Source organism: Pochonia chlamydosporia, chromosome 1 (genome assembly GCF_001653235.2).
Source record: "Pochonia chlamydosporia 170 chromosome 1, whole genome shotgun sequence".
NCBI classification, from domain to species: Eukaryota; Fungi; Ascomycota; class Sordariomycetes; order Hypocreales; family Clavicipitaceae; genus Pochonia; species Pochonia chlamydosporia.
Genome location: NC_035790.1, coordinates 2,107,998 through 2,129,860, shown reverse-complemented (window position 1 = coordinate 2,129,860; position 21,863 = coordinate 2,107,998). Strand labels below are relative to the sequence as shown.

Sequence of the window (21,863 nt, the reverse complement as noted above, 5' to 3'; positions counted from 1 at the left end):
AACGGGTTGAACGCGACAACCTCGTTATCGAATTCAAAAGAAGAAAGGCAAGAATATTGAATGAATTTCAGCAACAAATCATGGCCATCAAGTCTGTGAGGTCTGCTGGCCCTCTATCGGTTTGTCGTTTCAGTCGTTAAAATCGTTACATAAGTTGTCCCAAGTAAACTGCTGTCATCCCTTGTTGGATACATTTCGTGGATTGTTGCCCCCAAGGCGGACAGGGGGTGCACAGTACCTCATGGATACTTGAGTAGGTTGGGAGATAGGTACATGTATAGGTGTTGGGGTAATGCAAGTAGTTTCATAAGTGTCGTCATTAATGTTTATGCCCGGATGTACAAAGGGGACAGTACGTTTAGAATGGTGATTGTGACCGTCGGCCGTTTCTGTCTCTGCGGCGAAACCCTTTGAGGCGTTCGTCAATATAGGCAAGACGGTTGGCGAGAGGCGTCTTGGCAGAAGATGCGGAAGCCGTGGTGCTCGGCCGCTCACCCCCAGCTTGGTGTACAGTAGCAAAAGGACGGAAGACGGCACCCACATCGATTGCCGAAACGCTAGAATGGCGATTCGGGAATGAGTGGCTCATGACCTTGGCTGAGAATGGGGAACCCAGTCTGGCGGGGACCGTTTGCGAGGGCGCCAGACCCGCGGCGGGGGGGAAGCTCGCGGATCCAGCCAAGGATGGATCTGGATGTGACGTCTCAAAGAGTTCCTGTAGATTTGTGCGAGGCACAAAGAGGCTATCGTGGTGCTTGGAATCCGTAGAGCTGAATTCGATGAATGGAGCGCTGGATCCCTCGTTTTCGTTGCTCGATGGGTCAGTCCAGAAGTCGGAGCCCAGACTGGGGCGTTTGATGCGCCGTGGGGGTTCCAAAACAGACTGTCTAGATCGGCGCTTTTGCGTGCTGGGCCGGCTCTGGTCGAGCCTCACTGGCGACCCAAGGCCGCGTCGTGTGCCAACCGTGCGAGCTTGTCTTTGGGCTTCCGGCCTGACATTGAAGGTGTCTTCTAGCCCCGTTGATGAGCTAGGCCCATAGCTTCTAGCCATGAAGGGGGACCCAAGTCGGGGCCCGGGCCGCCCCAAGATACCGCCAAAGGCAAACATTGATTGCTCTGTCGACGTTGATGCCGGTGCAGCTTCTTGAGATGTTGTCTCAGGTTGCGAGCTGGTCAGCTGGGCGAGAGGTCCTTCAAGTTGCATAGAATCTGACGTGCAAACAGTCAAGGACATGGCCATATCTGATCCAGAGAATACAGATGGAGAGCGAGCTGGCGCTGATCGACGGTTCCAAAACCGGTTTACGCTTTTGCCGAACGGCGCCGGGCTATTGCAAAGATTTTGAAAATTGCGCGAGGCCGGCCCACTGTGTGCTTTGCAGAGTTCTCTCAGGTGACCTCTGGTTGCTGCGCATGTATGAGGCCACTGCATATAAGTGCCAGAGGCTTCCGCCGTTGGTGTTGAGCTGCCACTTTTATTTCCTGGTTTGCCCAACGGCCGAGAGCCTTTCCAGCTTCTCTTAGCTTCTCTGGCTACGCGAATACAAACGCCAGGGGGAGGAATTCCGCTCTTGCCAGGTCGGAACGGTGTGACCTTGGGGTCCTGCAGATACATCGTATATGTAGACCACAGGTGTTGGCTCATTGCCTTTGTCCACGGCGCTTTTCTTGATTTAGCGGACCGGGTTGTTGTCAACATTGGCTTGAACGTTCTGTCGGCATCATCGGGCGAAAGGAAGCTGCCGAACCGATCTGACTGCTCGCTCTCAGGGCTGGCACATTGGCTCAAATCCTCTGATGGTAGCGAGAAACGACTGAATAGAGACGAGCTCGTCTGGGTTGATCGCGCGGTGGAAGGTCGACTGCTTTCATACTCGGGGCTGGACTCGAGACTGCTAAAGGTCGCATCAATCGACCAGTCCGGGAATTGCTTCGGTGATAGAGATGGCGCCAGATCCGGCGCTGGAGTCTTGGGCGGCGAAAAGGTTCTGGCTTTGCTCGAATGCTCTCCCAAGGAGACATCGTCGATGCGGTCCAGATGCGGGATCACTGGGTAAGCAATGCTGAGCATGTCTTCGTCGTCATAAACTTGGGGCTCCTCGATGCTAGGGATGGGAACGTCGGCGGCCGCCACTGATGCGAGGAACTGTTGCGTCGGCGCGTTCAGCTGTGATGATGTAGTCCGTCTCCTTAAACGAAATCTTGGTCGCGGTGGTGATGGAGGTTGCGCTTGGCTTTCAGCAAAGGGTTCTGGAGTTTTGGGTGTCGACGACTGGAGAAGATGCCTTGGGCAAGCAGCCCTGGAGGGTTCAAAGGGAGCCATGATGAGGGGTGGTTGGTGTGGTATGCGATGACGCTCTTGCGTGAACCCTTTGGGTCGCGGGAGGGATGCACGGGGGTCCTTTTTTAAAGTAAGGGGCAAAACAGAAGAAACCCGGCGCAGAAGTCGCAAAAAAAGAAACCGCGCCAAAGGTTCTAAATCCAACCGCAGTGTCTTGGCTTCTTCCTTAGTTTAGTATTGTTTTGGGTCTCGGTTCTGAATCGCTATGGTCGGGCAGGCCGACTTTTGTTTGTCGCAAAGCTAGAGAAGCGCGATCCGTTTTGAGTCTTTGTCGCAACCGGAATGTAGAGTCTCAGTCGCAGGGTCAAACCACGCGACCGACCAAGTGGGTGGGCTTCGACGAATAATCGCAGGAACAGGTATTACTGATTCATAGGTAGTTCTGAGATAAAGGAAAAATGGGCGTGTCGTCGCGAAAGTGTCGTGCGCGAGGACGGTAAATTGGGAGGAGCGAGGCGAAGAGGTTGGTGAAATCCGCGCCTTCAGCTACACCCAGGCTTATTAGATCAAGGAAAGGTGATGTCGCTGCCAAAGCATAGCGCGTCGCGAGAGTCCAGTAGCTAACAAATTCGTCGTCCGGAGATGGGAGCGGCGGTATTGCAAGACAGAAACTGGCAATCGGGAGCAGCTCTGCCCACTGGCGTATTCGGCGCACGGATGGGACGGTGACCGCAAAAGAGGGACTGGAATGATGAAGATGAAGGAGAGGAGTCAGTCCCAGGGTTCGCAAGTGTGGAGGACTGGTTTGTATGTATGGCGGTGGAGTTGAGAGCGACAGACCTGATCGCTCTTGGGGGAACCAGGAGGAACATTGGACCACAGGATGGAAGGACTGGCCAAGTGGACAGTGGACGGACGCAGGCAGGCCCTGGCGAGCAGACGCACCTCGACGCACAGGGACTGCAGAAAAGGCAGAAAAGGTGCTCCGTACTCCATAGAGCCTAGAGACTCGCTCGACACGGACCAAAGACCAGACCAGGCGGAACAAGAGAGGCGTGGGAGTCGTGGGAGGTGTGCAGACCCTGTCAAGTTGCAACCTGCACCAATCTGGACAGGGGCCACACAGTGCTCAAGCTGAAGTCGGTGCATGTGCCCAGTTGGCGTCTGCCCGTTCTGTTCTGTCGAGAAGAGGAGTGAACGGATGACCACGTCCAGCGCCAAGTCTCTCTCTCTTGCGTTTCTCCACCAGACAGCTTACGGGGGAGGGTCAAGATGGTCAAGATGGTCTGGTCCCATCCAAAGGCACCTCCACAGGTGCTTCTGCGTCGACTGAAGCCCAGCAAAAGTCGAGCAGCAGATGCACGATGGCGGGCCTTGACAGAAGCCGGCCCCCACTCGAGTCCCACCCTCGACTGTTCAAGTCTCGTCGACTTGTGTCTGACAAGGGCCAGGCGGTGATGGCGGTGGGAAGACACCAGGGTGCACACCGGAAGCTAATCAAGAGGCCCGGCCAAGTATCCTGGGAGTACGAAGCACTATTGGAAAGCACGAAGCGGCCATCGACATGCAAATCGCTGCAAGAGAGATATTTCAAGCCCAGTCCACAACCTTTGGTGTTTCGTTTTTAGAGTTGGGTGGCAGAATGGTGAGAGGTGGTTTCTGCCGCCTCAGGTCAACCAAGAGACGAACTTACGTGCCATCAATGGACTGTACCAGAGGAAGACCAAGCATAAACTGTATCCTGCACCAGCCTACTACCAGTGAGTTGCAATGTCTGAGAAGAGAAGAAAGACAACACGACAACACGACGTCCGAGTAAGGAGGACAGAGTGATGCTACTAGTGACACTTTACTCCGTACTCCGTACTGGCGCCAGCGTCGTGGAAAATGCGATGGTTGAGCACGGACAAGAGGGCTCGCCTGTCAAGCCTATCGATACTTGAGACAACGCGGTACTTTGCTGGGTGGCCAAAATAGCGGTGGGCGGATGACAGCGAAGGCGGTATCGTGCATTGAGACCTCTCTGGAGACCAGTTTTGCCCGAACCCCGGCGTTCCTTCTGGACTCTCAGTCCCAGCTCTGAGCGACTGACAGCCTTTTGGTTCCTGGATATCTGATTCGGCACGGCAATGTAAACGCTTCAATAGAACCCAGGCAAAGATGCAAGGGCTCGGGAGGCTCTCCGAGTGCAAGACGCTAGCTCGGGTACGGAGTAGCTAAACAGGAAAAAAAAGCAGACAACGTTTGGCGCAAGAATAAGAAAAACTGGGAGGCTGGTGATGCTCACAGAAGTGGCCAACACGGACAGGGATTGGCCGTTGGAAAGTTGAACAGTGTGGAAAGTGACCAGACCGTTTCCTTTTTCCCCGGCGGAATTGGTGGAAGTGTGGAAGCAAGCCAGCCAGCCGTTTTCCTTTCCTACATGCGTTAGCCTGGCGCAACAGCCAAAGTTTGTGCTCTGGTGCAGTCCAAGTCAGAAATGGCCAGTTCGTACCGGAAGTCTTGTGGTGATATGCAGAACCGACTTTGACGAGAATGTGGGCGTTGCTGACCCCTTGACGAGCAGACGCATCGCTCTATTGAAGCATCTCGATGCGCCCAGGCAGTGTCATTCGGCCATGACTTCATGACTTCACAGAGATTCTGAGGCAATCGACGCTGTCTCTCACAATCGCTAATCGCGGATTCGGTGGAAAATCTCTCGTTTGGCTGGGATTGTCGATCAACGCGAAAAGTCGCGTGAGACGCGTCTGACCGCGTCGAGAGCGGGGAAACCCGAAAGTCAATCGAGACTCATTGAAAGCTGAGCTATAGCCAATTATATGACAGCATTGCGTGCAATAGTGGGTCCCATCCGACTTCACCTCAATCCCACACTCTTGAGCATGAACTCACGGCATGCTTTCATGCACAACGGCGTCTTCGTTCATCCACCTGGAGCATTCAATCCTATTGCCTCCGTGTCCATGTACTCCATACATGACATGGATTCATGCGACTTTGGCAAATGTCTACAATAGACTTATCGGATCAGCCATTCGCGTAAAGCCTCGTGCATGCCCGACTCTGCTTTTTCAGTCGTTTGGCTTGGAGAAGCATCATCTGGGGTTGCATGGGTACAACTTCCTCCTCCGCCTCCATCTACTGACGGGCCGCACATTCTATCACATCGTACACCCTGGTCCATGAGACGAGAGGCATGCCCACGTTTTTCTGGGTCTGTGGGCTATGCTTCTCGCAGGCTTGATGGGTTGCAACATTGCACAGGGCCATTTCAAAGTGCGACGAACTCGGACGCTTCTCCGTGCATCAAGCATGATCTGGCAGATTGTATAAACCAAACCCACTGCCAAGTATTGCAATGTGTGCCACGAACCGCGTGCAAATGAATAGAGCTGCTGTGCACTCCGTTTTCCGGGGTGTCAATTGCGATAGATTATGGTTTGCTCGAGTCCAATGCACCAGACGCCATCAGTGACAGGTTTCTTGTACCAGGTGACAAAGGCTGTTGACTTGGCAAAATTTGGCTTCCTGGGCTTGTTTTTGGTCAGATTTGCTACCATCTTTTTTTTAGCCTTCAGTCTCTTCAAGAATGTGTCTGCAGTACGGAGTAATCTATAGTGATTTATGATACCCTGGTGACGTTAAAAATATCAGAGAAGCTTGCCAACGAAGCCCGTTTGGATCAAGATGAATTCCTTCACGACCCATCCATGGTAATTGTAGCTCTTTACCTTCGTAATCCAAAGCCTATGGAATGCCACATCGCCCGGTCCATACCAAGCATTCCAGTCCAAGCACACCACCACATAGTGAGAAGCTCGCCCGAAAAGAGAAGACAAAATCCACTGCCTTAGACGCCAACCATATGGCTGCATTGTCATTCTGTCTCACCATGAGAACAACGACATCCACATTGTTGGAGACCAGCATTGTCACTCGTCTGGAATCGACAAGGCACTTACGACTACGACATCTTGGACCTGTACCCCGCCTCCGGCCCCCCTTTCGCCATCTTCCCGAAACCATGCCATGACCAGTCGTGATATTGGTTACACAGGGACGACAAACCCAGGCTTGCGAACCCTCATTGGAGAGCCAATCGTTAAAACGAGTCACTTGCATGCTGAAGCGTATCGCGGAGAAGCAAGACGTACAGTACAGCGGGGTTGCAGGCTGGCTTGGGGGACTGGATCCTGTCGACATGTCCAAGAACGGGTGATTCGCTTCAATGTTCAAATGGCGGCTGACTTTCCGTTCAATCGATAGCAAGCCTTTTATTAGCCACCATTTTTTTCACAGATTTGGGCCTGTAATATTGGGTTACAATTGCCACTCAACCTGGACGTCTGGTTCTCGAACTGTTGGGGTGTGACAATGGGCTACGACTCAATACTACCTAGGTACTCAACAACCCAGGCGACGCCTACGGAGTACGAAGTAGACGGGCAGATAACTAGCATTCGGCACGGCTCGTCCATGCCAAACTTGACAAGATACCCTGACCTGGCTCCGATCGTCCAGTCTGCTTGATGTCTGCCCACTGAGACACGCAGAGGGGACCACGCAGGAACTCACGGAGGACTAGACGTGCTGATGCATCATGGCTCACCTGTTGACCCAATCAAATACTATACGCCCCATGGCGATGCGCTGCCATCATTGATCTTCTCCGTCTATGCTTGCGCCTGGGACGATCCATCTGATGCCTTCTACGTACTCCAGGCTCCTTATTTAGCTGTAAACGCGCTTCATGCAGCTCCGGTCAATGCCCGACCTAGTGTGAGTGTGACAAGCCACCCAGACGGGAATGTCTATCCTCTTGCTGGTCTCTCTAACCGCCCATCCGAGACGAGAAGAGGAAAAAGAGAACGATGCATGCACTGCCGGGTGCTGATCTTGGTGCAGACTAGCTTCTTGTTTCTTACAGCCTGGCAATAAACATTCCTGCCCAATGGCATCTGATGAGTTGTTCCTCAACGCCCAAACGGTTGGCGTCGATATTGTTCGCCTGTCTCAGCTAGCCCGCACAGTATAAAGAGGTTGGGCAACTTTCTTTTGCCACCAGGTCATCGGTCGGACTTTTGCGATGCGAGTGTGAGACTCCTTGGCTGGTGCCACTTCCAATCTTGTCTCTCCATGTCTTATTCAGCTGTCGCCCACAGCCTGGGCGGCTTGGGCAAAAAAATAAATAAAACACACATAAAATAATCCTTACAGTACTCCGTAAAAATAAGCAAGTTGGGCTCCATCGTGGGTCAAAGGCAAAAAGAGCACAGACGCAAACCTGCTGCTGCTGGTAGGCCCAGAAGAACAAAGAAAACAAGGTGTTTCAACGCGGTATCGCGTCGTTTTTATCCACAGCCGTGTTGTTTTGTTTGTGATCTTCCCCGTTGCTAGACAACTCCCACGATCAATGCTTTGCTGTGGAGCAGAAACATGTGTAGTGATATGCGAACAGCTTTGATCACGGGCTTACCAATGTCGATGGTGTTTCGCATTGTCTAGCTCAAATAACGCCGCACGCCTAAATGCTAATGCTAAATGTGGACGACTCGGAACATTGAACCCTAACTGCAATGCACCTCCTCTGCACATGCGCATTTCGCACCAGGCACTTTCCCGCCGTGGGCTGAGGTATACTCACATTGGCTCAAAGTGTTCAAAATTTTTTTTAAAAAATTCCCCTTCATCGCATACGTTACTGCATTATTATTTTTTCCTCCCATGTATCTATTTATTTCATTTTCATAGAGCAAGATAGACAAGATATTGATCCTTATTAGCCGTGCGTTGGCTCCCAATGTGACCAGACCAAGACCAGACTTGACCTCCTTCCTGCACAAGAGCCTTCACCCCACTTCTCAATTGCGACTTCCAAAATTTCTCCCAAGTAATAACGACTCCTCACCATCCAACATCATTTCTGACGAAACCCATGCTTTGATATCCAACTACCACGGCACTTGGCCGACCCACTCATTCATTCTCCTTGTAGCAGTTCAAGGCCATCTTCAATCTTGTTTCACGACCACAGCCAGCTTGACAGCCCACTGACGACCCCCACAATGCCTCCATCAGACGTCATAACCTTGGAGACACTTCACGATAAGCTCCCGCTATGGCATCCCGACGACGACAACCACCTCTACGCCATTATTGACATGGGAAGGTTTGCTTGCCATCTAGACACTCGGCAATGAAGTTATTCTAAAGAAATGTTGCAGCAATGGCATACGGTTTTCAGTTACCTCGCTAAAACCTCCCACCACGAGGCTCCTGGAGCCCCTCTACTCCAGTCGAGCAGCAATATCTTTGTTCGATGCTCTGACACCATCAGACTGTGGGCCAGTATTCCCGTCTGAAACTATTGAGGCCGTTGCGTCTGCCCTATCGGGATTCCGCCGTGTCGCTGTCATGCATGGTGTGCCCCAGTCACATATCATGATACTCGCTACGGAAGCGATGCGTCGTGCCGCGAATGGAGGTCAGATGCTCGAAGCTATTGCGGCAGCAACCGATGGTCTCGGCGTGCAAATCCTCGATCCCGCTGTCGAAACCCTCTTTGGTGCCGTGATGGGATCACGAAGCGGCCTGGTTTCAGTCCCCAATGGCGCATTGTTCCTCGACCTTGGCGGTGGCAGCGTACAAATGACGTGGGTTGATACCAGCAAGGACAATTACGAAATCAATGCAGCAATGGCCGGGGAGAGCCTTCCGTACGGCGCCGCAAAACTCACAAAAGTCCTCGAACAACAACGGGCTGAGATTCAGGCTAAAGAGATAAGCACGCTGCAGGACGGGATTACACGCATATATTCTAACCTATGCTCGAGATTTCCAGCCCTCCAAGCCATCAAGCAAGCGTATGATAGGGGAGAAGATGCATCTGTCGATGTGTATATGTGTGGTGGTGGATTTCGCGGATACGGAAGCATGTTGATGCACAACGACCCAATCTCACCCTACCCAATACCCTCAACCCATACATATTCAGTCCCCGGCTCTCAGTTCAAGCAACCAACCAAAATGCGCCAAGTCAACGAAAGTCATGATGGAAAGATCTATGGCATGTCAAAAAGGCGACGTCAGCAGTTTCCAGCTATTGCCACCGTTATCGAATCTTTCCTTGCCGTCGTGCCCAACATCCGCCGTGTGACCTTTTGCGGTGGCTCCAACAGGCAGGGTGCTCTTCTTATGAAGATGCCCAAGGAAATCAGAGAAAGCAATCCCCTCGAAGTTTTGGCAAAAGTCACCGACGTCGAAAAACCAATCTTTGATGCCATTTTGGACTTGTTGACTGCGTCCATACCAAAGTCTCAGGATGGATTCAGTGCTACTCCGACTATTCTTACCCCTGGGCTAGGTGCCTTGTTCATTCGCCATATTTGGGCTCGCCTTGGTCACAGCTCAAGTAGTAATAGCTCTTGGGCTCTTCATCACGCCGTTGTCCGTGACCTAGACTGCCCCGGACTTACACATCTTGCTCGTGCCTTGTTGGCGTTGACGACTTGTGCTAGATGGGGCAACGATATTGGCCCTTCTGACGAAAGTCTATGGCGAGGGCTTAAGGGGGTGGTTGAGAGTCATCATCCAGATGCTACTTTCTGGGCACTCTATATTGGCGCGGTGGCCAACATTCTTGCAACACTCTTTCCAGTGATGCCAGAACACCCCAGCCAGCTCCTTTCAGTCGTCCGGTAAGTCGTTGCCAGGGCTCAGAGTTCTTCCCGTGATTTGGTATCGCAATACTAATTACCCCAACAGACTTGACACTGCGCTTTCCAAAACCAAATCAGACAGAAGCAAGGTGGAATTAACTTTGAACTTGTCGGCCGAGACCATGAAATGCGTCAATTTTGAGGAGCTCGCTAGTATAATCAAAAGCACCACCAAGACAAAAGGAGACAAGGGAAATTTTAAACCCAGCATTCAATTTTCCACCTTCTCATGATACGTCCCTGACAAAAGTTTCATTAATCATCATATTCCCTCCTTGAATCATCATCTTCTTCTTCGTCATCATCAGTCATATGAGGGCTGGTTGAAGAAGCCCAATTCCCATCTCTCACTCGTCGTCGTACTCATCATCAAAATGATGCGACTTTTTTGATTTGGATGTTGATCCCTTTGTGTTTCTCTTCCGCGCATTGAGCTTCTTGATTTCGTGCTCCACAACGAAAGTCCAGAGCATATTGTCTACTTGGTCAATGTCTTTTGTGGACTGGATATAGCTGTCTATGAGACTGTTAGTGGCGTGGCTCAATGACAAAGGAGCATAGATCCGGGAGAGGCACTTACGCAAGTCCTTTCTCGACGCGACCAACTGATGTCCGAGGCGCCGAATGAGGTCTTTATCTTCCCGTGGGACATATGAAGAGGAGATACCGTCTAGCCAGTCGAATGAAAGCTCGATGCTCTTCTTTGTGCGAAACTGGTAATGGTAAAAGATGGCAAGCAAAGGGTAAAAGTTGTCAATCAAGCGCTGATACTGGTGTGTCTGAGAGCTGACTGTTTTTTGAAGTTGATTAGCTTCAAATAACCAACCCTCCCAATGTCCCTTGACGGAAAATCACTCACTGAATTCGTCTGGCGAGCTTGGGTCCTGCATCATGTTGCTCAAATGGATCTTGTACGCCGCCAAGAGCTCACGGTACATGAGCATAAGCTGCCACATGCTCACCCAGATAGCCACTCTCTCCTCCGCCTTGGGTGAGCCTTGTTGGCTAAGGCATTCATCCAACATCTTCAAGACATCATACTCCAACAGGTCCAGTGCCTTCCTTGCAATGCTGCGCAGCTGAGCCTGGACCGAAACTGGAAGGATGACGATCTTCTTAGATGGGTCCCTGCACCAAAACGATGGCATCTTCCAGATTCTGAAGAAACAGTTCATCTTGTGGACTTTTCTGACCAAATCATACTGCCTGAACATTAGCTACCTTGAAGCCGACAAAACTGAATCATTCGTCACGTACCTTGGGGAGCTTTCTAAGACCTTCTCCGGAGTAGGCCAACAAGAAGCTCTGCAAGACCTGGCTGAATTGTGGGCCATGCTCACGCTTGATCTGGTCTTCTACCCATCGCTGCAGCTTCGGGTGACTTGGTACCTTCTCCCGTGGGAAGGCAATCGTCCTTGGGCTGCCAACCTCGTCGTGGTTGTTGGTGGACCTGTAAGCCTGAACTGTGGCATGCAAGGATGACGAAGTGGTGTCCTTGCTGAAGAAGATGGAAATATCTCTAGGGCTCCCGGTGTAAAATCGCGGCCCAGAGCACAGATACTGCTCCTCTGCAGCAACGCTGGACCAGAAGTCTACGTGGTCATGTTAGTCAACAGATGTCAAACTCGGTGGACTACCCAAGAAGGAAGAATCACGCACCTGGAACCTTGCCCATCACTGGCCAGGCCATTGCAGGAGTCATGCGAGTGCATACCAGATGAGAATGGTTTGGGAACGCCTTTCTGCACGTGGGACAAACGCCGCTGTCATGACACTAAAGCAGAAGAGTGGTCAGTCAAGGCTCAAGAGATTCTGCGTGTGGAGTTACATGATAAGTGTCTCACCCTGGTCTTGGTTACTCGGCATGGCACACACGCCCCACTCTTCCGGACGTCTGCCGTCTGTACAGGGTCGACCAACTGTCTGGGTCTCTTCTCGACGTCTTTGCTGGAGCGTCGACGCTTTGTTCCAGCGGACGTGCTTGTCTGGAGGCCAGCATAGTCTTGCTGAAGGTGGATATGAGATGGATATCCGCGACGGACAGCCTTGGCCAGGTCAGTCTGGGGATACGTCCACTCGTCATCCTGGGCTTGGACTTCTTGAAGGGTAACATCAGAAGGGTGGGGACGCTCTTCAGCGTGATCGAGAAAGACAGATCCAGAGTGGTCCGAAGGAGAAGTGCTCCCTCCGCCTTGGATCAGCTCTGGGGGGGAGTGTCCCGAGTAGTCGGAAGTGGTGGCCGTGTCATCATCAGACCGGAACGGAGCTTTCATTCTGTAAAACTCTGTTCGAAGGTCATCGATGGCAAAGTTATCAAGATCAAAAGATGTGGGAGTGAATTGGGTTATGAGCTTGGACAAATCCCCCGGGGTCTGATAGCCGGGGAAGCGGGAAGGTTCTAGCTCCCCGGTGGACTCGCAGTAGAGGTCCCAGTCAAATATCTCTTCGAGAGGCACCTCTTTCACGACCGGGGATGAGGAAAGACGGGGGTTTCCTTTCCCAACTCGGGAATACGCCCTGCTTGTGCTTGCATCCATGTTTGATATCCCCGTGTAAGTCACGAGATGCAGTGGGACCTTGGCTAGCTTCTAGGACGAATTGAACACGAAGGGGGGGGAAGTTCCTGTCAGATGGCAATAAGGTGAAGATGCCCAATTGATCCCAGGTTATTCTGTGTAAGATTTGTCGGTTCAGGAACTCTGCCTGACACAAGAGAGAGAGATTATAATTTGGCGTTCAAGGAGGCTCTGTCGTGGACCATCGACTTACACCATCACCACTTGCGCATTTTCGGTGAGAATCAGGGCTTTGATTGGTCAATCCGACTATCCGGCCCACCACCTTGGACCAATGACAACCTTGTCCCTCACCGATTTTGACAACGACAGCCTGGACCCGTCGATTCAACGTCGTTGGTGCAGTCAGGTGACACCCTGAAGAGCACTCCATGGGAGTTTGGGGAGGAGAATGCAATGCTTTGCGAGGGCCATTGTGGGAAAATGATTGAGGCTTTTTTACCTTTTCTGGAGAGTTGTGCTTCCAATATTGAATTTTCGGTCGAACCTGCACAAGCAGAGAGGAAAGAGGCAAGGTAATGATCAGGCTGTGAGTCGTCGGACGGGGTTCTGACGGTGGCAATGTACGTCGGTGCTGTGCCTGAAAAGGCAGAGGCTATCGATTGTAAGGTGGACAGCTCGGAAGACGACGAGTCGAGGTTTGAGCAAAGTCGAATGCTGGGTCGTATTGGAGTAATAAGTGAAGAACAACAAGTGTCACACTCTCTGAACAAACAAATCACCAGTGACGATGAACAGTTCAAGAGCATCAACCTCTACTGAACACGGCGTAATAAGACACAAAGTGTGTCGAACCAGGAAAATGGCCCAAGCGAAAAACAAGCAAAACTTTTCTACAAGGAAAGGAAAACATAAACACCACGGAAGCGGACCATTCGCAACATATACCACTACGCAGACCCAAGAAAACCCCGGAATCAACAAACCGTCTCGAACCCCTGTGACATCGCGTTTAAACAGGGTACGCCCAAGCCAAGTGGGCTGAGACACAAAAGGAGCCGAACGAACACCCAAGAGAAAAAGGGAACCCAAAATTCGGGACCCCGAAGCGTTGGACCAAAAGGCTGCCAGAAAAAAACACTTTAGTTTGAGGCACTATATCCTTTTCGAGGCTAGTAGAGCTGGGGTGGTCGTTGGTGAAAAAAATGGCATGGAACCGGGTTTGTGTGTTCCCTTGGTATTGATAACATGTGCAAATTTTGTTGGTCTTGAGCTAGTGGCGTTTTTTTCTTGTTTTGAACCACACCCTGGGGGACTTGTCACTGAAGGTTTTGTTTTGGTCCCTGGTTTTCGGGGCTGATTTGTATGGTCATTTTGACTAGGGTAGATCTGGCGCAACCGAGTGCTCGGTACCACGATCTTGGGGATAAGATGTGGGATGGGAGGCCTGTAGAGAAATTGGGCTGCTAGGGATGTGATTCTGGATGAAGCAAGTGCCGGTGACGGAGATCCGCGGTCCAGTGTCATGAATAGTCCTAGACTCCAGGGCTAATTTACGAGGTGGGCTTGGGAATTTGGCTGGGATGGCTTTTACTACAAGGGACCCGTGCCTCAACAGGAACAGGACACTGCCTAGGCTATTCTGGCAGATGGAGTGCAATGATGGAGGGTTATTCATCAATAAGCTCCAGAATTTACACTAATACAGCAAATTCTGGGCAATTTCAATGTCTGGATAAATGACCTATCAAGCCATCGACTCCCCCGGCCTTGACAATGGGGTCAGCTAGGCCCCTGTTACGGATGGATAGTCTACGCTGGCTGCGGCTGCAATCCGCGCCAAAACAAATTCAATTTGCCAGATAGCCTCGGGCCTTGTTGATACGGGTGTCGTGTTTATTTATTTCCAAGGTGCGGAGTGGTATTGCTTTTGCCGTCCACCCTAGATATTTCGTGCATGAGCATCGCTTGCGACACGCCGACCCAATTAGGCAACTTGGTATCACGTGGCCGAAGGTGTATGTTGGGTGCCTCGACTCCGGAGTTCTGGAAGCTTGCCAAAAACATGTTTAGAGTTCACGCCCGCGAAACGTTGGCACACCCGTTGTGAGGTGGTGTGTAGTGTAATTGGTTCTCCGTTTCGCTTCCTGTGCCTTTCAGACGCTCAGAAACCTACCGTGCCTGGAAAGATCCGACATAAACCCTTTGTCGCAGAATGATTGGAATGTGGGATGGGCGATCGGGAAGTCTCCGATGATTGACAGTTGTGAACCATGTGTTCTTGGCTTCATGTTGAGAGACCCAAGCGTGGACCGCGTTCCCATCTGGCCTCTTGCAGCCATATCATGGCCAGGCAACAAAAGCCAAAATGCCCGGCCAACGCCATTGTTTAAGACTTCATTGGGAGCGCGAAAATAGAAGCGCTCTTTCGGGACACCTCACTTTTGCCAAAAAAAGATGTAGACGGGACTAGCGGAACCACCGGCCCAAGTTTAGAGGGGAGCTTGCCTGTTCAGTACGTGTTTTCCTTGTACTCTGTTGCCTGTACCCGCTTGATGAGGAAGAAGTGGCTTGGCTCCTAATCAACAGTTTGTATGGAGTAAATTGATGTCAGATGAGTCCGTCGAGATCAACAACGCGACAAGTGCTCAGCCTCCGTCGATAGTGGACCCAGGAGTGCCCTTCATCCGTAGAAAAACAAGCCAAGACCCGACAGTGGGCATTGTATTTTCAGAACTGGGAGGATGATGTAAGGTGGCGAAGCTAAATAGGACTGATATATCTCAACGTGCAACGTCAAAGTCGAGGTGAGATTGTGAAACGGCGTTATGTGAGAAAATAGCTTGGAGGGAGTTTCTCAAAGCTATTCAGACTGTCGACTTTCAGATTCGAGTGGGAAACGTCTGGTGCTCTGCTGAGAATGCTTGAGGCGCTTTCGGTGTGTTCCTGGGTAGTTGGTGGGGCAGGCCACGTTTGATGGCTGAGCCCGATCCACATTGCTCATACAATGTTGGTATGCCGACATGCTTGGATTCTGAGCGACAAAGTCAGACCGTTGGTTGGTGTTGTTTGATCTGGGTAATTTTCTGTCTTGTTCTTTCTTTGGCCCCAAGCATTCTGGATTCGCAGATACACCGTGGACGCAAGTTCTTAGCGCATATGCGTCGCTTCGACGTGCATGGATGATGGGTAGGACCCCTTAACGGATGGATCTGACGACGACGCATCAATGATGGGAGAAGTGAGGCTGAAAGGTGGCAGATGCTGAACGGCTCCAAAGCGGCGACTGTCTCAATGGCGCACCTGCGGAGCCCAAAACCATGGCACGCAAACTCATGGACTCTCCATGAACTGTGCTCCATCGGAATCGTCCTGAATTAGCACGCCAAGTTAGCAAGATGATGGTGTGACAAGACTCGACGCCCAGTCACTGCTCCTCGTTTGTCTGCATTGTTCTTTGCCTCAGTGCGTTCAATGTTGCATTCATTGCGCCTATGACCCTCAGGTGATGCAATGTGTTCGTATTGAGCCGGTCCCTGGCAGTGGTGTCTATCATTGCCGAAAACCGACTACTGAGTGAGACCCTTCCTTGTCTGGATGGTCGATACTGGCACCCAGTGCTCTGTAACCTGAAAATTGATGCACAAAAAGGAAACGAAGTGGCGAAAAAGAAATCGTAAAAACTTGGTCTGGGCGAATGCAACCAAAATGGCCGGTTCCTGACTTTGCCTTCCTTCTAAGGTTCCTTCATTCACCTTAACAACTTCTGGTCATCCAAGACGAGGCAGGAGCGAAGCTGCCGTTACCCGCTGGCACTCACATCATACTAAAATAAACTGCTCAAGTCAACAGGTCAAGTGCTTTCTGCGATGGTCAGTGGCTGTACATGCATGTACTCTATGTACCCTGTGCTTTCCACCTTGTGCAACAAATGCTTTGCTGTTCATTCTGGAGGTTGTGTGTGTGTTCCAGACCAAGTTCATGAGACCTGCTCGCCCAACAAAATGACTCGAATGGTAACACAGACGGCTCACATGTCATTATTATTAGAATACAGCATCCATCTGCATGCACATAACTTTACTTGACAGGACCTTGCAGGACACCCAGCGTCCCACATCTCTAAAATATTAGCCACTGCATATTGAGTGAGATTCAATGGGGCGGGAAGCAGGGACTTGACTTGGGAGCATCAGCTGGTACGTCAATACCAGGGTGTATACCTGGGTGTACACTGTCCTGCCTGTGTGCCATGACCAGAACAGTCTGCATTGCTTTTGCCTCAAGAGTAATCCATAAAGTACCCAACCAGGCATTCATCATTCAACTTGGTTTATGCACATCTTGCTTGGCTCTTGAAGCTTGGCTCCTTGACTCCAACATTAGATGTCATCTTAATGACTCTTGGCAAAAAAATTTTGATTCTTTTTTATGTTTTTGTTCCCTGTGTTCAGTTAGTCACACAACTTGGCATCACAGCTTGAGCCTTCTCCTGCATCGCCTGCACGCACGCAGACACCAGTTGACCTTTGCAAACCACAAAAAGCCACCTGCACTTTGGCCCGTCTGGAACATTGAACTCATCCTCCCATTCGCTCGAGTTTGTCCTTGGAGACCATCAATCAACCTTTCGAGTCGAGCGGGCGTCACGGTCGCCCTACTTGTGGTCAGTGATTAGGATGAGACATTCCAAACTCTCCCTCAATAGCCCCTTTCGTTGCCCAAACGTCATCGGCCAAGTTTGAAAGTCTCCACCAGACCACAAGGGCCCTCTTGGTCGTGGCCATCTTGGTCTTTGGTCTTGGTCTTGCTTGCTTTGCTTTGCTTTGCTGGCTGCTCTACTCGGCTCTGCTGTGCTTGGCTTGATTGCTCAGACTTTGGTCCCTTGACCCTTAACGACCTTCTCCATCGCCCCCGTACCCGTAACGCCGCAACCCGTCATTCCGAAAGCTTCGAGTCTAATATTTTGCGTACGTACCACCAATAGTACAGTACATTTATTTACAGTTTTGTACCTTACGAAAGCGTGGCAGTTTGCGTAACACGCTCATTCGTAATCCCCGCTCTATCCGTACTGCCGTGTTCCGGCACAAGATAATCCACTCACCAGACCTCACCGGTACGAAGGTACACCAAGGTACCAGACCCGACGAGGTATGTGTGTGCTTCTGGCAGCTTTTTGCTTTTGCTCTCCTTTGGCTTGGCCCTACATCTGCGTCCGTGTCTGTCCCTGGGCACGCACGCCATGCTGGGCTGTGTTGTGTCGGCTTGTTGCATTGTTGCAGGGCGAATCATTCCGTGTCTGACGCGAAATTCCCAGTACCCAAAATCCCAGTTAAACCTGCCGATCAACTCCACGTTTTACCTGTTAAGCTGGACGAGCCCATCCGGCTTTGTCGTTCTGGTTTTTCTGATCTCGTCAGCCCGCTGGCGACTTGACAGCTTCCTGATTCCTCTTCATTTCAGCTTGCTGCATGTCAGACTTACCCGCGGGCCGGACGGTCATATATGTTGCCCAGTATGACCACTAGTAAGTCTTTTCGAGCAACCATGCTCCCTTCTTCTCTCTCTTTTCCATCCTTCCGATCCAATTCCAATCCAAGCCACGATTCCGAAAAATCCCATAGGAAAACGCTCTGGCACAAGGGAACTCGACACCTACCCAGGGGCAGACCTGTGGCGGTCCGGGACCTGACAGAGCCCAAGCCAGCAACAGCCACAACCTCATCGCCCACCGCCACTGAATCGTCCGTGGAACGACGAGCAACATCAGCTTCGCCAGAGCAACTTTCTCCAGATTTTCAACTTCAGAAATCACATACTTGGGGTGCCCGTGTATCGTCACTTATTCCAGTACTCACACCTGACGCTGTAGATACGCACCCGCAAGCCATCCATCGGAAGCCCCTGGCTGTCAAAATGTCGCCGCCACAGACACCGCCGCCGCCGCCGCCCTACGTTGCATCGGAAGCCGACGACGAAGCTAGCAGCCCAAGAACCAAACCCGCCAGCCTGGAAGTGATGGAGAACAACATGGCTGCCTTTCATCTACAAGACTCACCACCCCGGGCCGAAATTCGAGGCGTTCCTCCTATTCCGCAATCCGAACCACCAGAGATTCCCGAATTTGAATTCTCATTCTCTACCCATCAAACCCCGGAAATTCTAGCCCCGATTCCACCTTCCCCAGAAATACATCGTGCAACATTGACGAAGCAACAACCCGTGAAGCAGCCCGAAGCACGCAGAACTAGCGGCACCGACAGTGAAAACGAGACTTCCAAACAGTCCAAGCTGCAAAAAGATAACCGTAAATCCCGACCACGAAGCAGTTCTCTGTTTCAACCCAAATTATCTGAGCCTCAACAAGGCAATGTCCATCCCCAACAAACGTCACCTATTCCTGAGCCTAGGGGGCGCAGGAGTATTTCTGCTCAGACGTCTTTAGCTCCCTCCGGGTCCGGGACACTAGCCCCAAATTCTCGTTCTGCTTCTTCTCACGATGGCAGCCAAAGTCCAACAAGGGGCAAATTGCGCCGAAGCTGGCTTCCAGGCGGAGGACGATCTCGTTCCAACTCGGAAGCAAACAGTGGTGCCAAATCCGAAGCCTGGGTCCTCTCCGAAGAGACCCATGCAGAATATAATCCTTCATTTTTGAGAAATGGCGAAAAGGTATTTCAAGCAAAACTATTTATCCCAAACTTCGCTCCCTTTGAGCATATTCCTAACCTCCCCGTAGGTGCCTGAACTGTGGAATGAGAATGGAAACGTCTACGTATTTTTATATCCTCGAGCAAGCGGCTCCGGCCCGTCTTTCAAGGTTCCGGAGTTTGTTGTTGGTACCTCATACGTCTTTAACGAGCTCATCTATGCGGAGCAAAATGCACCAGCAAACGACCGAATATCGAGTTTCGGAGGGCGTGACAACCTAAGCGTATTTGATGCCAATCGTATCATGTCGCCACCAGTTGGACATCACATTGGTGAAGATCCTTACGCCCTTCGGCTTTATCTTCCTGCTGCACCACCCACAGCTTCCGCTCACTTGTCTGCGCCTGGAGAGGGAGCCCAAGCAGAGCTTGATCGATTGATTGCCATAAGAAACCTCTTCGCATTCCTCACAGGGCAACCCCTGGTTGCAACCAAGACGCACCCTACCACGTTCCACGCATTTTTCGAACTCGCTGGTCTGTTGCAAGAATTTGGATTTTCCAGTCCAGACGGTAGCACCTTTGGCGAGGCCGTAGAGCTCAGCTTCGGCTTCTACTTGGAGCAACTAGGGCTTTCGGATTGCCGCCACAGCCGTGAGAAGACTATTGAAGCACTCATTCTAGGCGAGCGTATGCGATGTGTTGAATTGTACAATGAGGCGTTCGCTCACGCTGCAGGCAAGTACTCCGCAATTATTGATTTGCGACTACCTCTGTTTGAGCAGGTCTCTCCCCTCACTCGTCAGCGATTAGAGCGGGCGCACTTGGACCTTATCAACAGACAACACAATGTGAACGAACATTTGGAGCAGTTTGAATTCCCATCGCTTTTCGCTGGCATCGCCAACTCAACCTCGATTCCCGAGCTGAAGCAAGTTCGATTCAAAATATGGAGAAACTCCTTCAGCAGAATGCGGCAATTCCTCCTCAGCTACTACAAGTCGACGTTTGGAAACTGGCCACCCAAGGCTAGCAACAAGAAGAACCCCTTTGCTGAAAGTGGCCTAAACAGACGCGTCCTCAAAATGCTATATTCTGATATGTGTGCTCTGTATGATCTACTTGTTGATCGGAACAATTTAACGTCCCGAGTTATGGATGAGACCCCGGCTATTTCCGAGGAGCCGGGTAAGATGACGATATCAGCGCTTCGAAACATTCTCTCCGAATTCGATCGCTCCAAGCCTCCAGTCTTACCGCCGATTCCGTTTGATCTTCCACAGCTCCCTTCCATGAAAGCCATCCACGAGACGTTCGACAACATGTCTCAAAAGGATCAAAATCGAATGGAAAAGAAGATAAAGGAACACGAGCTGATCCTCATCTTAAATAAGGCGTATAACTACGATACAAACCGCATCAAACTGCCATTCCTGGACCAGTTCAAAGAGTTCGAAATCCGGGAGGGTAAGGGCAAGGTTACCCAGGATTTGGTGGACCAGCGCATTGGGTACTGGCTGTTCCTTTATGTGGTGCTTCAGTCTTTACCCATGCTGGTCGTAGATGCCCCAGGTGTGAAGCATACGGAAGGGGTCGAATACTTCCTGTGTGAGCCCCCAATGGGCAATCTTCCATGGGTCGAGGACAGACAAGTTCGCAAAATGTGGTATGAAGTCACCGGCGGTGGTGGTATCGTTGAGCTGTCCGCAGATGCTGTCATGTTCAGCGTCGAAGCCACATACCATCGGAGTCACTGCTGGCTTGCCGCAAAGCAATGGGAAGGACTGGACGGGGCCGATGCTCCTCCACCTGAAGAGCCTCCCATGTCTCCATTGCAACCGCCAGCACCCATCTTCCCGGGGGATGAACCTGCGTTGAATGCGCCACCTGTTGGAGGACCCAGCACCCCATCACCACCACCTGGTGGTGCTCAACCCGCGCTGCGTCCTCGAAATCTATCTCCAGCTCAACGAAATCGCCAATTCTCCCGATCGAGTATCGCAATGGGCCTGGAACCAGTGCCAATGGAACCTCCGAATGTATTCGGAACCCATAATCGAAGCAGCTCGATCGGACCTCGGCCGTCCAGCAGCCATATGGGACTTAGAAGTGCGTCTGCTGGCAATCTTGCTGGTATGGCTGGTCGATCAGCGAGCCCTGCTCCTCAACCCAAGCCAGCCACCACAGCAGGAGCTACGTTTGACGATATCCTCGGCGAGACTACTAAGAAGAAGCCGGCCGCAAAGAAGAAGGGCCGATTTTTCTAATCGCGATTCATTTGTGCCGACCAACGCTTATTCAGTCCACGATGGCCTTTTGGATACGGTATTACAAGTTGTACTGGAACTAGGCTCTTGGGTTTATTTTCTTCTCTGCAGTGCTTTTCCTTTTATCTGTTTTGCGACGAGCAAGTTCTTTTTTGCCTTTCTTGCATATGGCGGCGGAGTTCAACATATAATAAGTATTGCATTGACAAAGTCATTTTTCATGAGATAATAGACGACACAGCCGTAGTCAAGGCCAAAAATATAGTAACACTGCGTGTGCAGTTCATTTATTTAAAGCAACTAAATCAAATCCCGTCTTCTCGCTTGCTCGTTAATTTGCAACGAAGGTATTTTATCCACTTCGGGCCCTCAATCACCCAACATTCCCTTATCCTGCGCCATATTCACCCTTCCCAGCTTGATGATTC

General features: G+C 51.2%; 5 protein-coding genes across 5 annotated transcripts; 3 read left to right on the top strand and 2 right to left on the bottom strand.

The window, feature by feature from the left end:
- Positions 1-358: 358 nt before the first annotated feature.
- Positions 359-2,323, bottom strand: VFPPC_12800 (hypothetical protein; the record flags this gene model as incomplete). Its single annotated transcript, XM_018290577.1, has 1 exon — positions 359-2,323. One exon carries the CDS (start codon positions 2,321-2,323, stop codon positions 359-361), a length of 1,965 nt encoding a protein of 654 aa, XP_018148668.1.
- A 2,780-nt stretch (positions 2,324-5,103) lies between these two features.
- Positions 5,104-5,670, top strand: VFPPC_15162 (hypothetical protein; the record flags this gene model as incomplete). The annotated part of the gene is made up of 2 exons (XM_018292915.1): positions 5,104-5,284; positions 5,330-5,670. 2 exons carry the CDS (start codon positions 5,104-5,106, stop codon positions 5,668-5,670), a joined length of 522 nt encoding a protein of 173 aa, XP_018148666.1.
- A 2,679-nt stretch (positions 5,671-8,349) lies between these two features.
- Positions 8,350-10,235, top strand: VFPPC_12799 (retrograde regulation protein; the record flags this gene model as incomplete). The annotated part of the gene is made up of 3 exons (XM_018290576.1): positions 8,350-8,453; positions 8,509-9,981; positions 10,049-10,235. 3 exons carry the CDS (start codon positions 8,350-8,352, stop codon positions 10,233-10,235), a joined length of 1,764 nt encoding a protein of 587 aa, XP_018148665.1.
- Positions 10,236-10,349: 114 nt separating this feature from the next.
- VFPPC_17391 (hypothetical protein) lies at positions 10,350-12,539 on the bottom strand (the record flags this gene model as incomplete). The annotated part of the gene is made up of 6 exons (XM_022429104.1): positions 10,350-10,519; positions 10,583-10,792; positions 10,862-11,204; positions 11,260-11,594; positions 11,662-11,776; positions 11,847-12,539. 6 exons carry the CDS (start codon positions 12,537-12,539, stop codon positions 10,350-10,352), a joined length of 1,866 nt encoding a protein of 621 aa, XP_022285879.1.
- Positions 12,540-18,437: 5,898 nt separating this feature from the next.
- VFPPC_12798 (choriogenin hminor) lies at positions 18,438-21,435 on the top strand (the record flags this gene model as incomplete). The annotated part of the gene is made up of 2 exons (XM_018290575.1): positions 18,438-19,190; positions 19,258-21,435. The coding sequence occupies 2 exons, from the start codon at positions 18,438-18,440 to the stop codon at positions 21,433-21,435; spliced, it is 2,931 nt and encodes a 976-aa protein (XP_018148662.1).
- Positions 21,436-21,863: the final 428 nt, after the last annotated feature.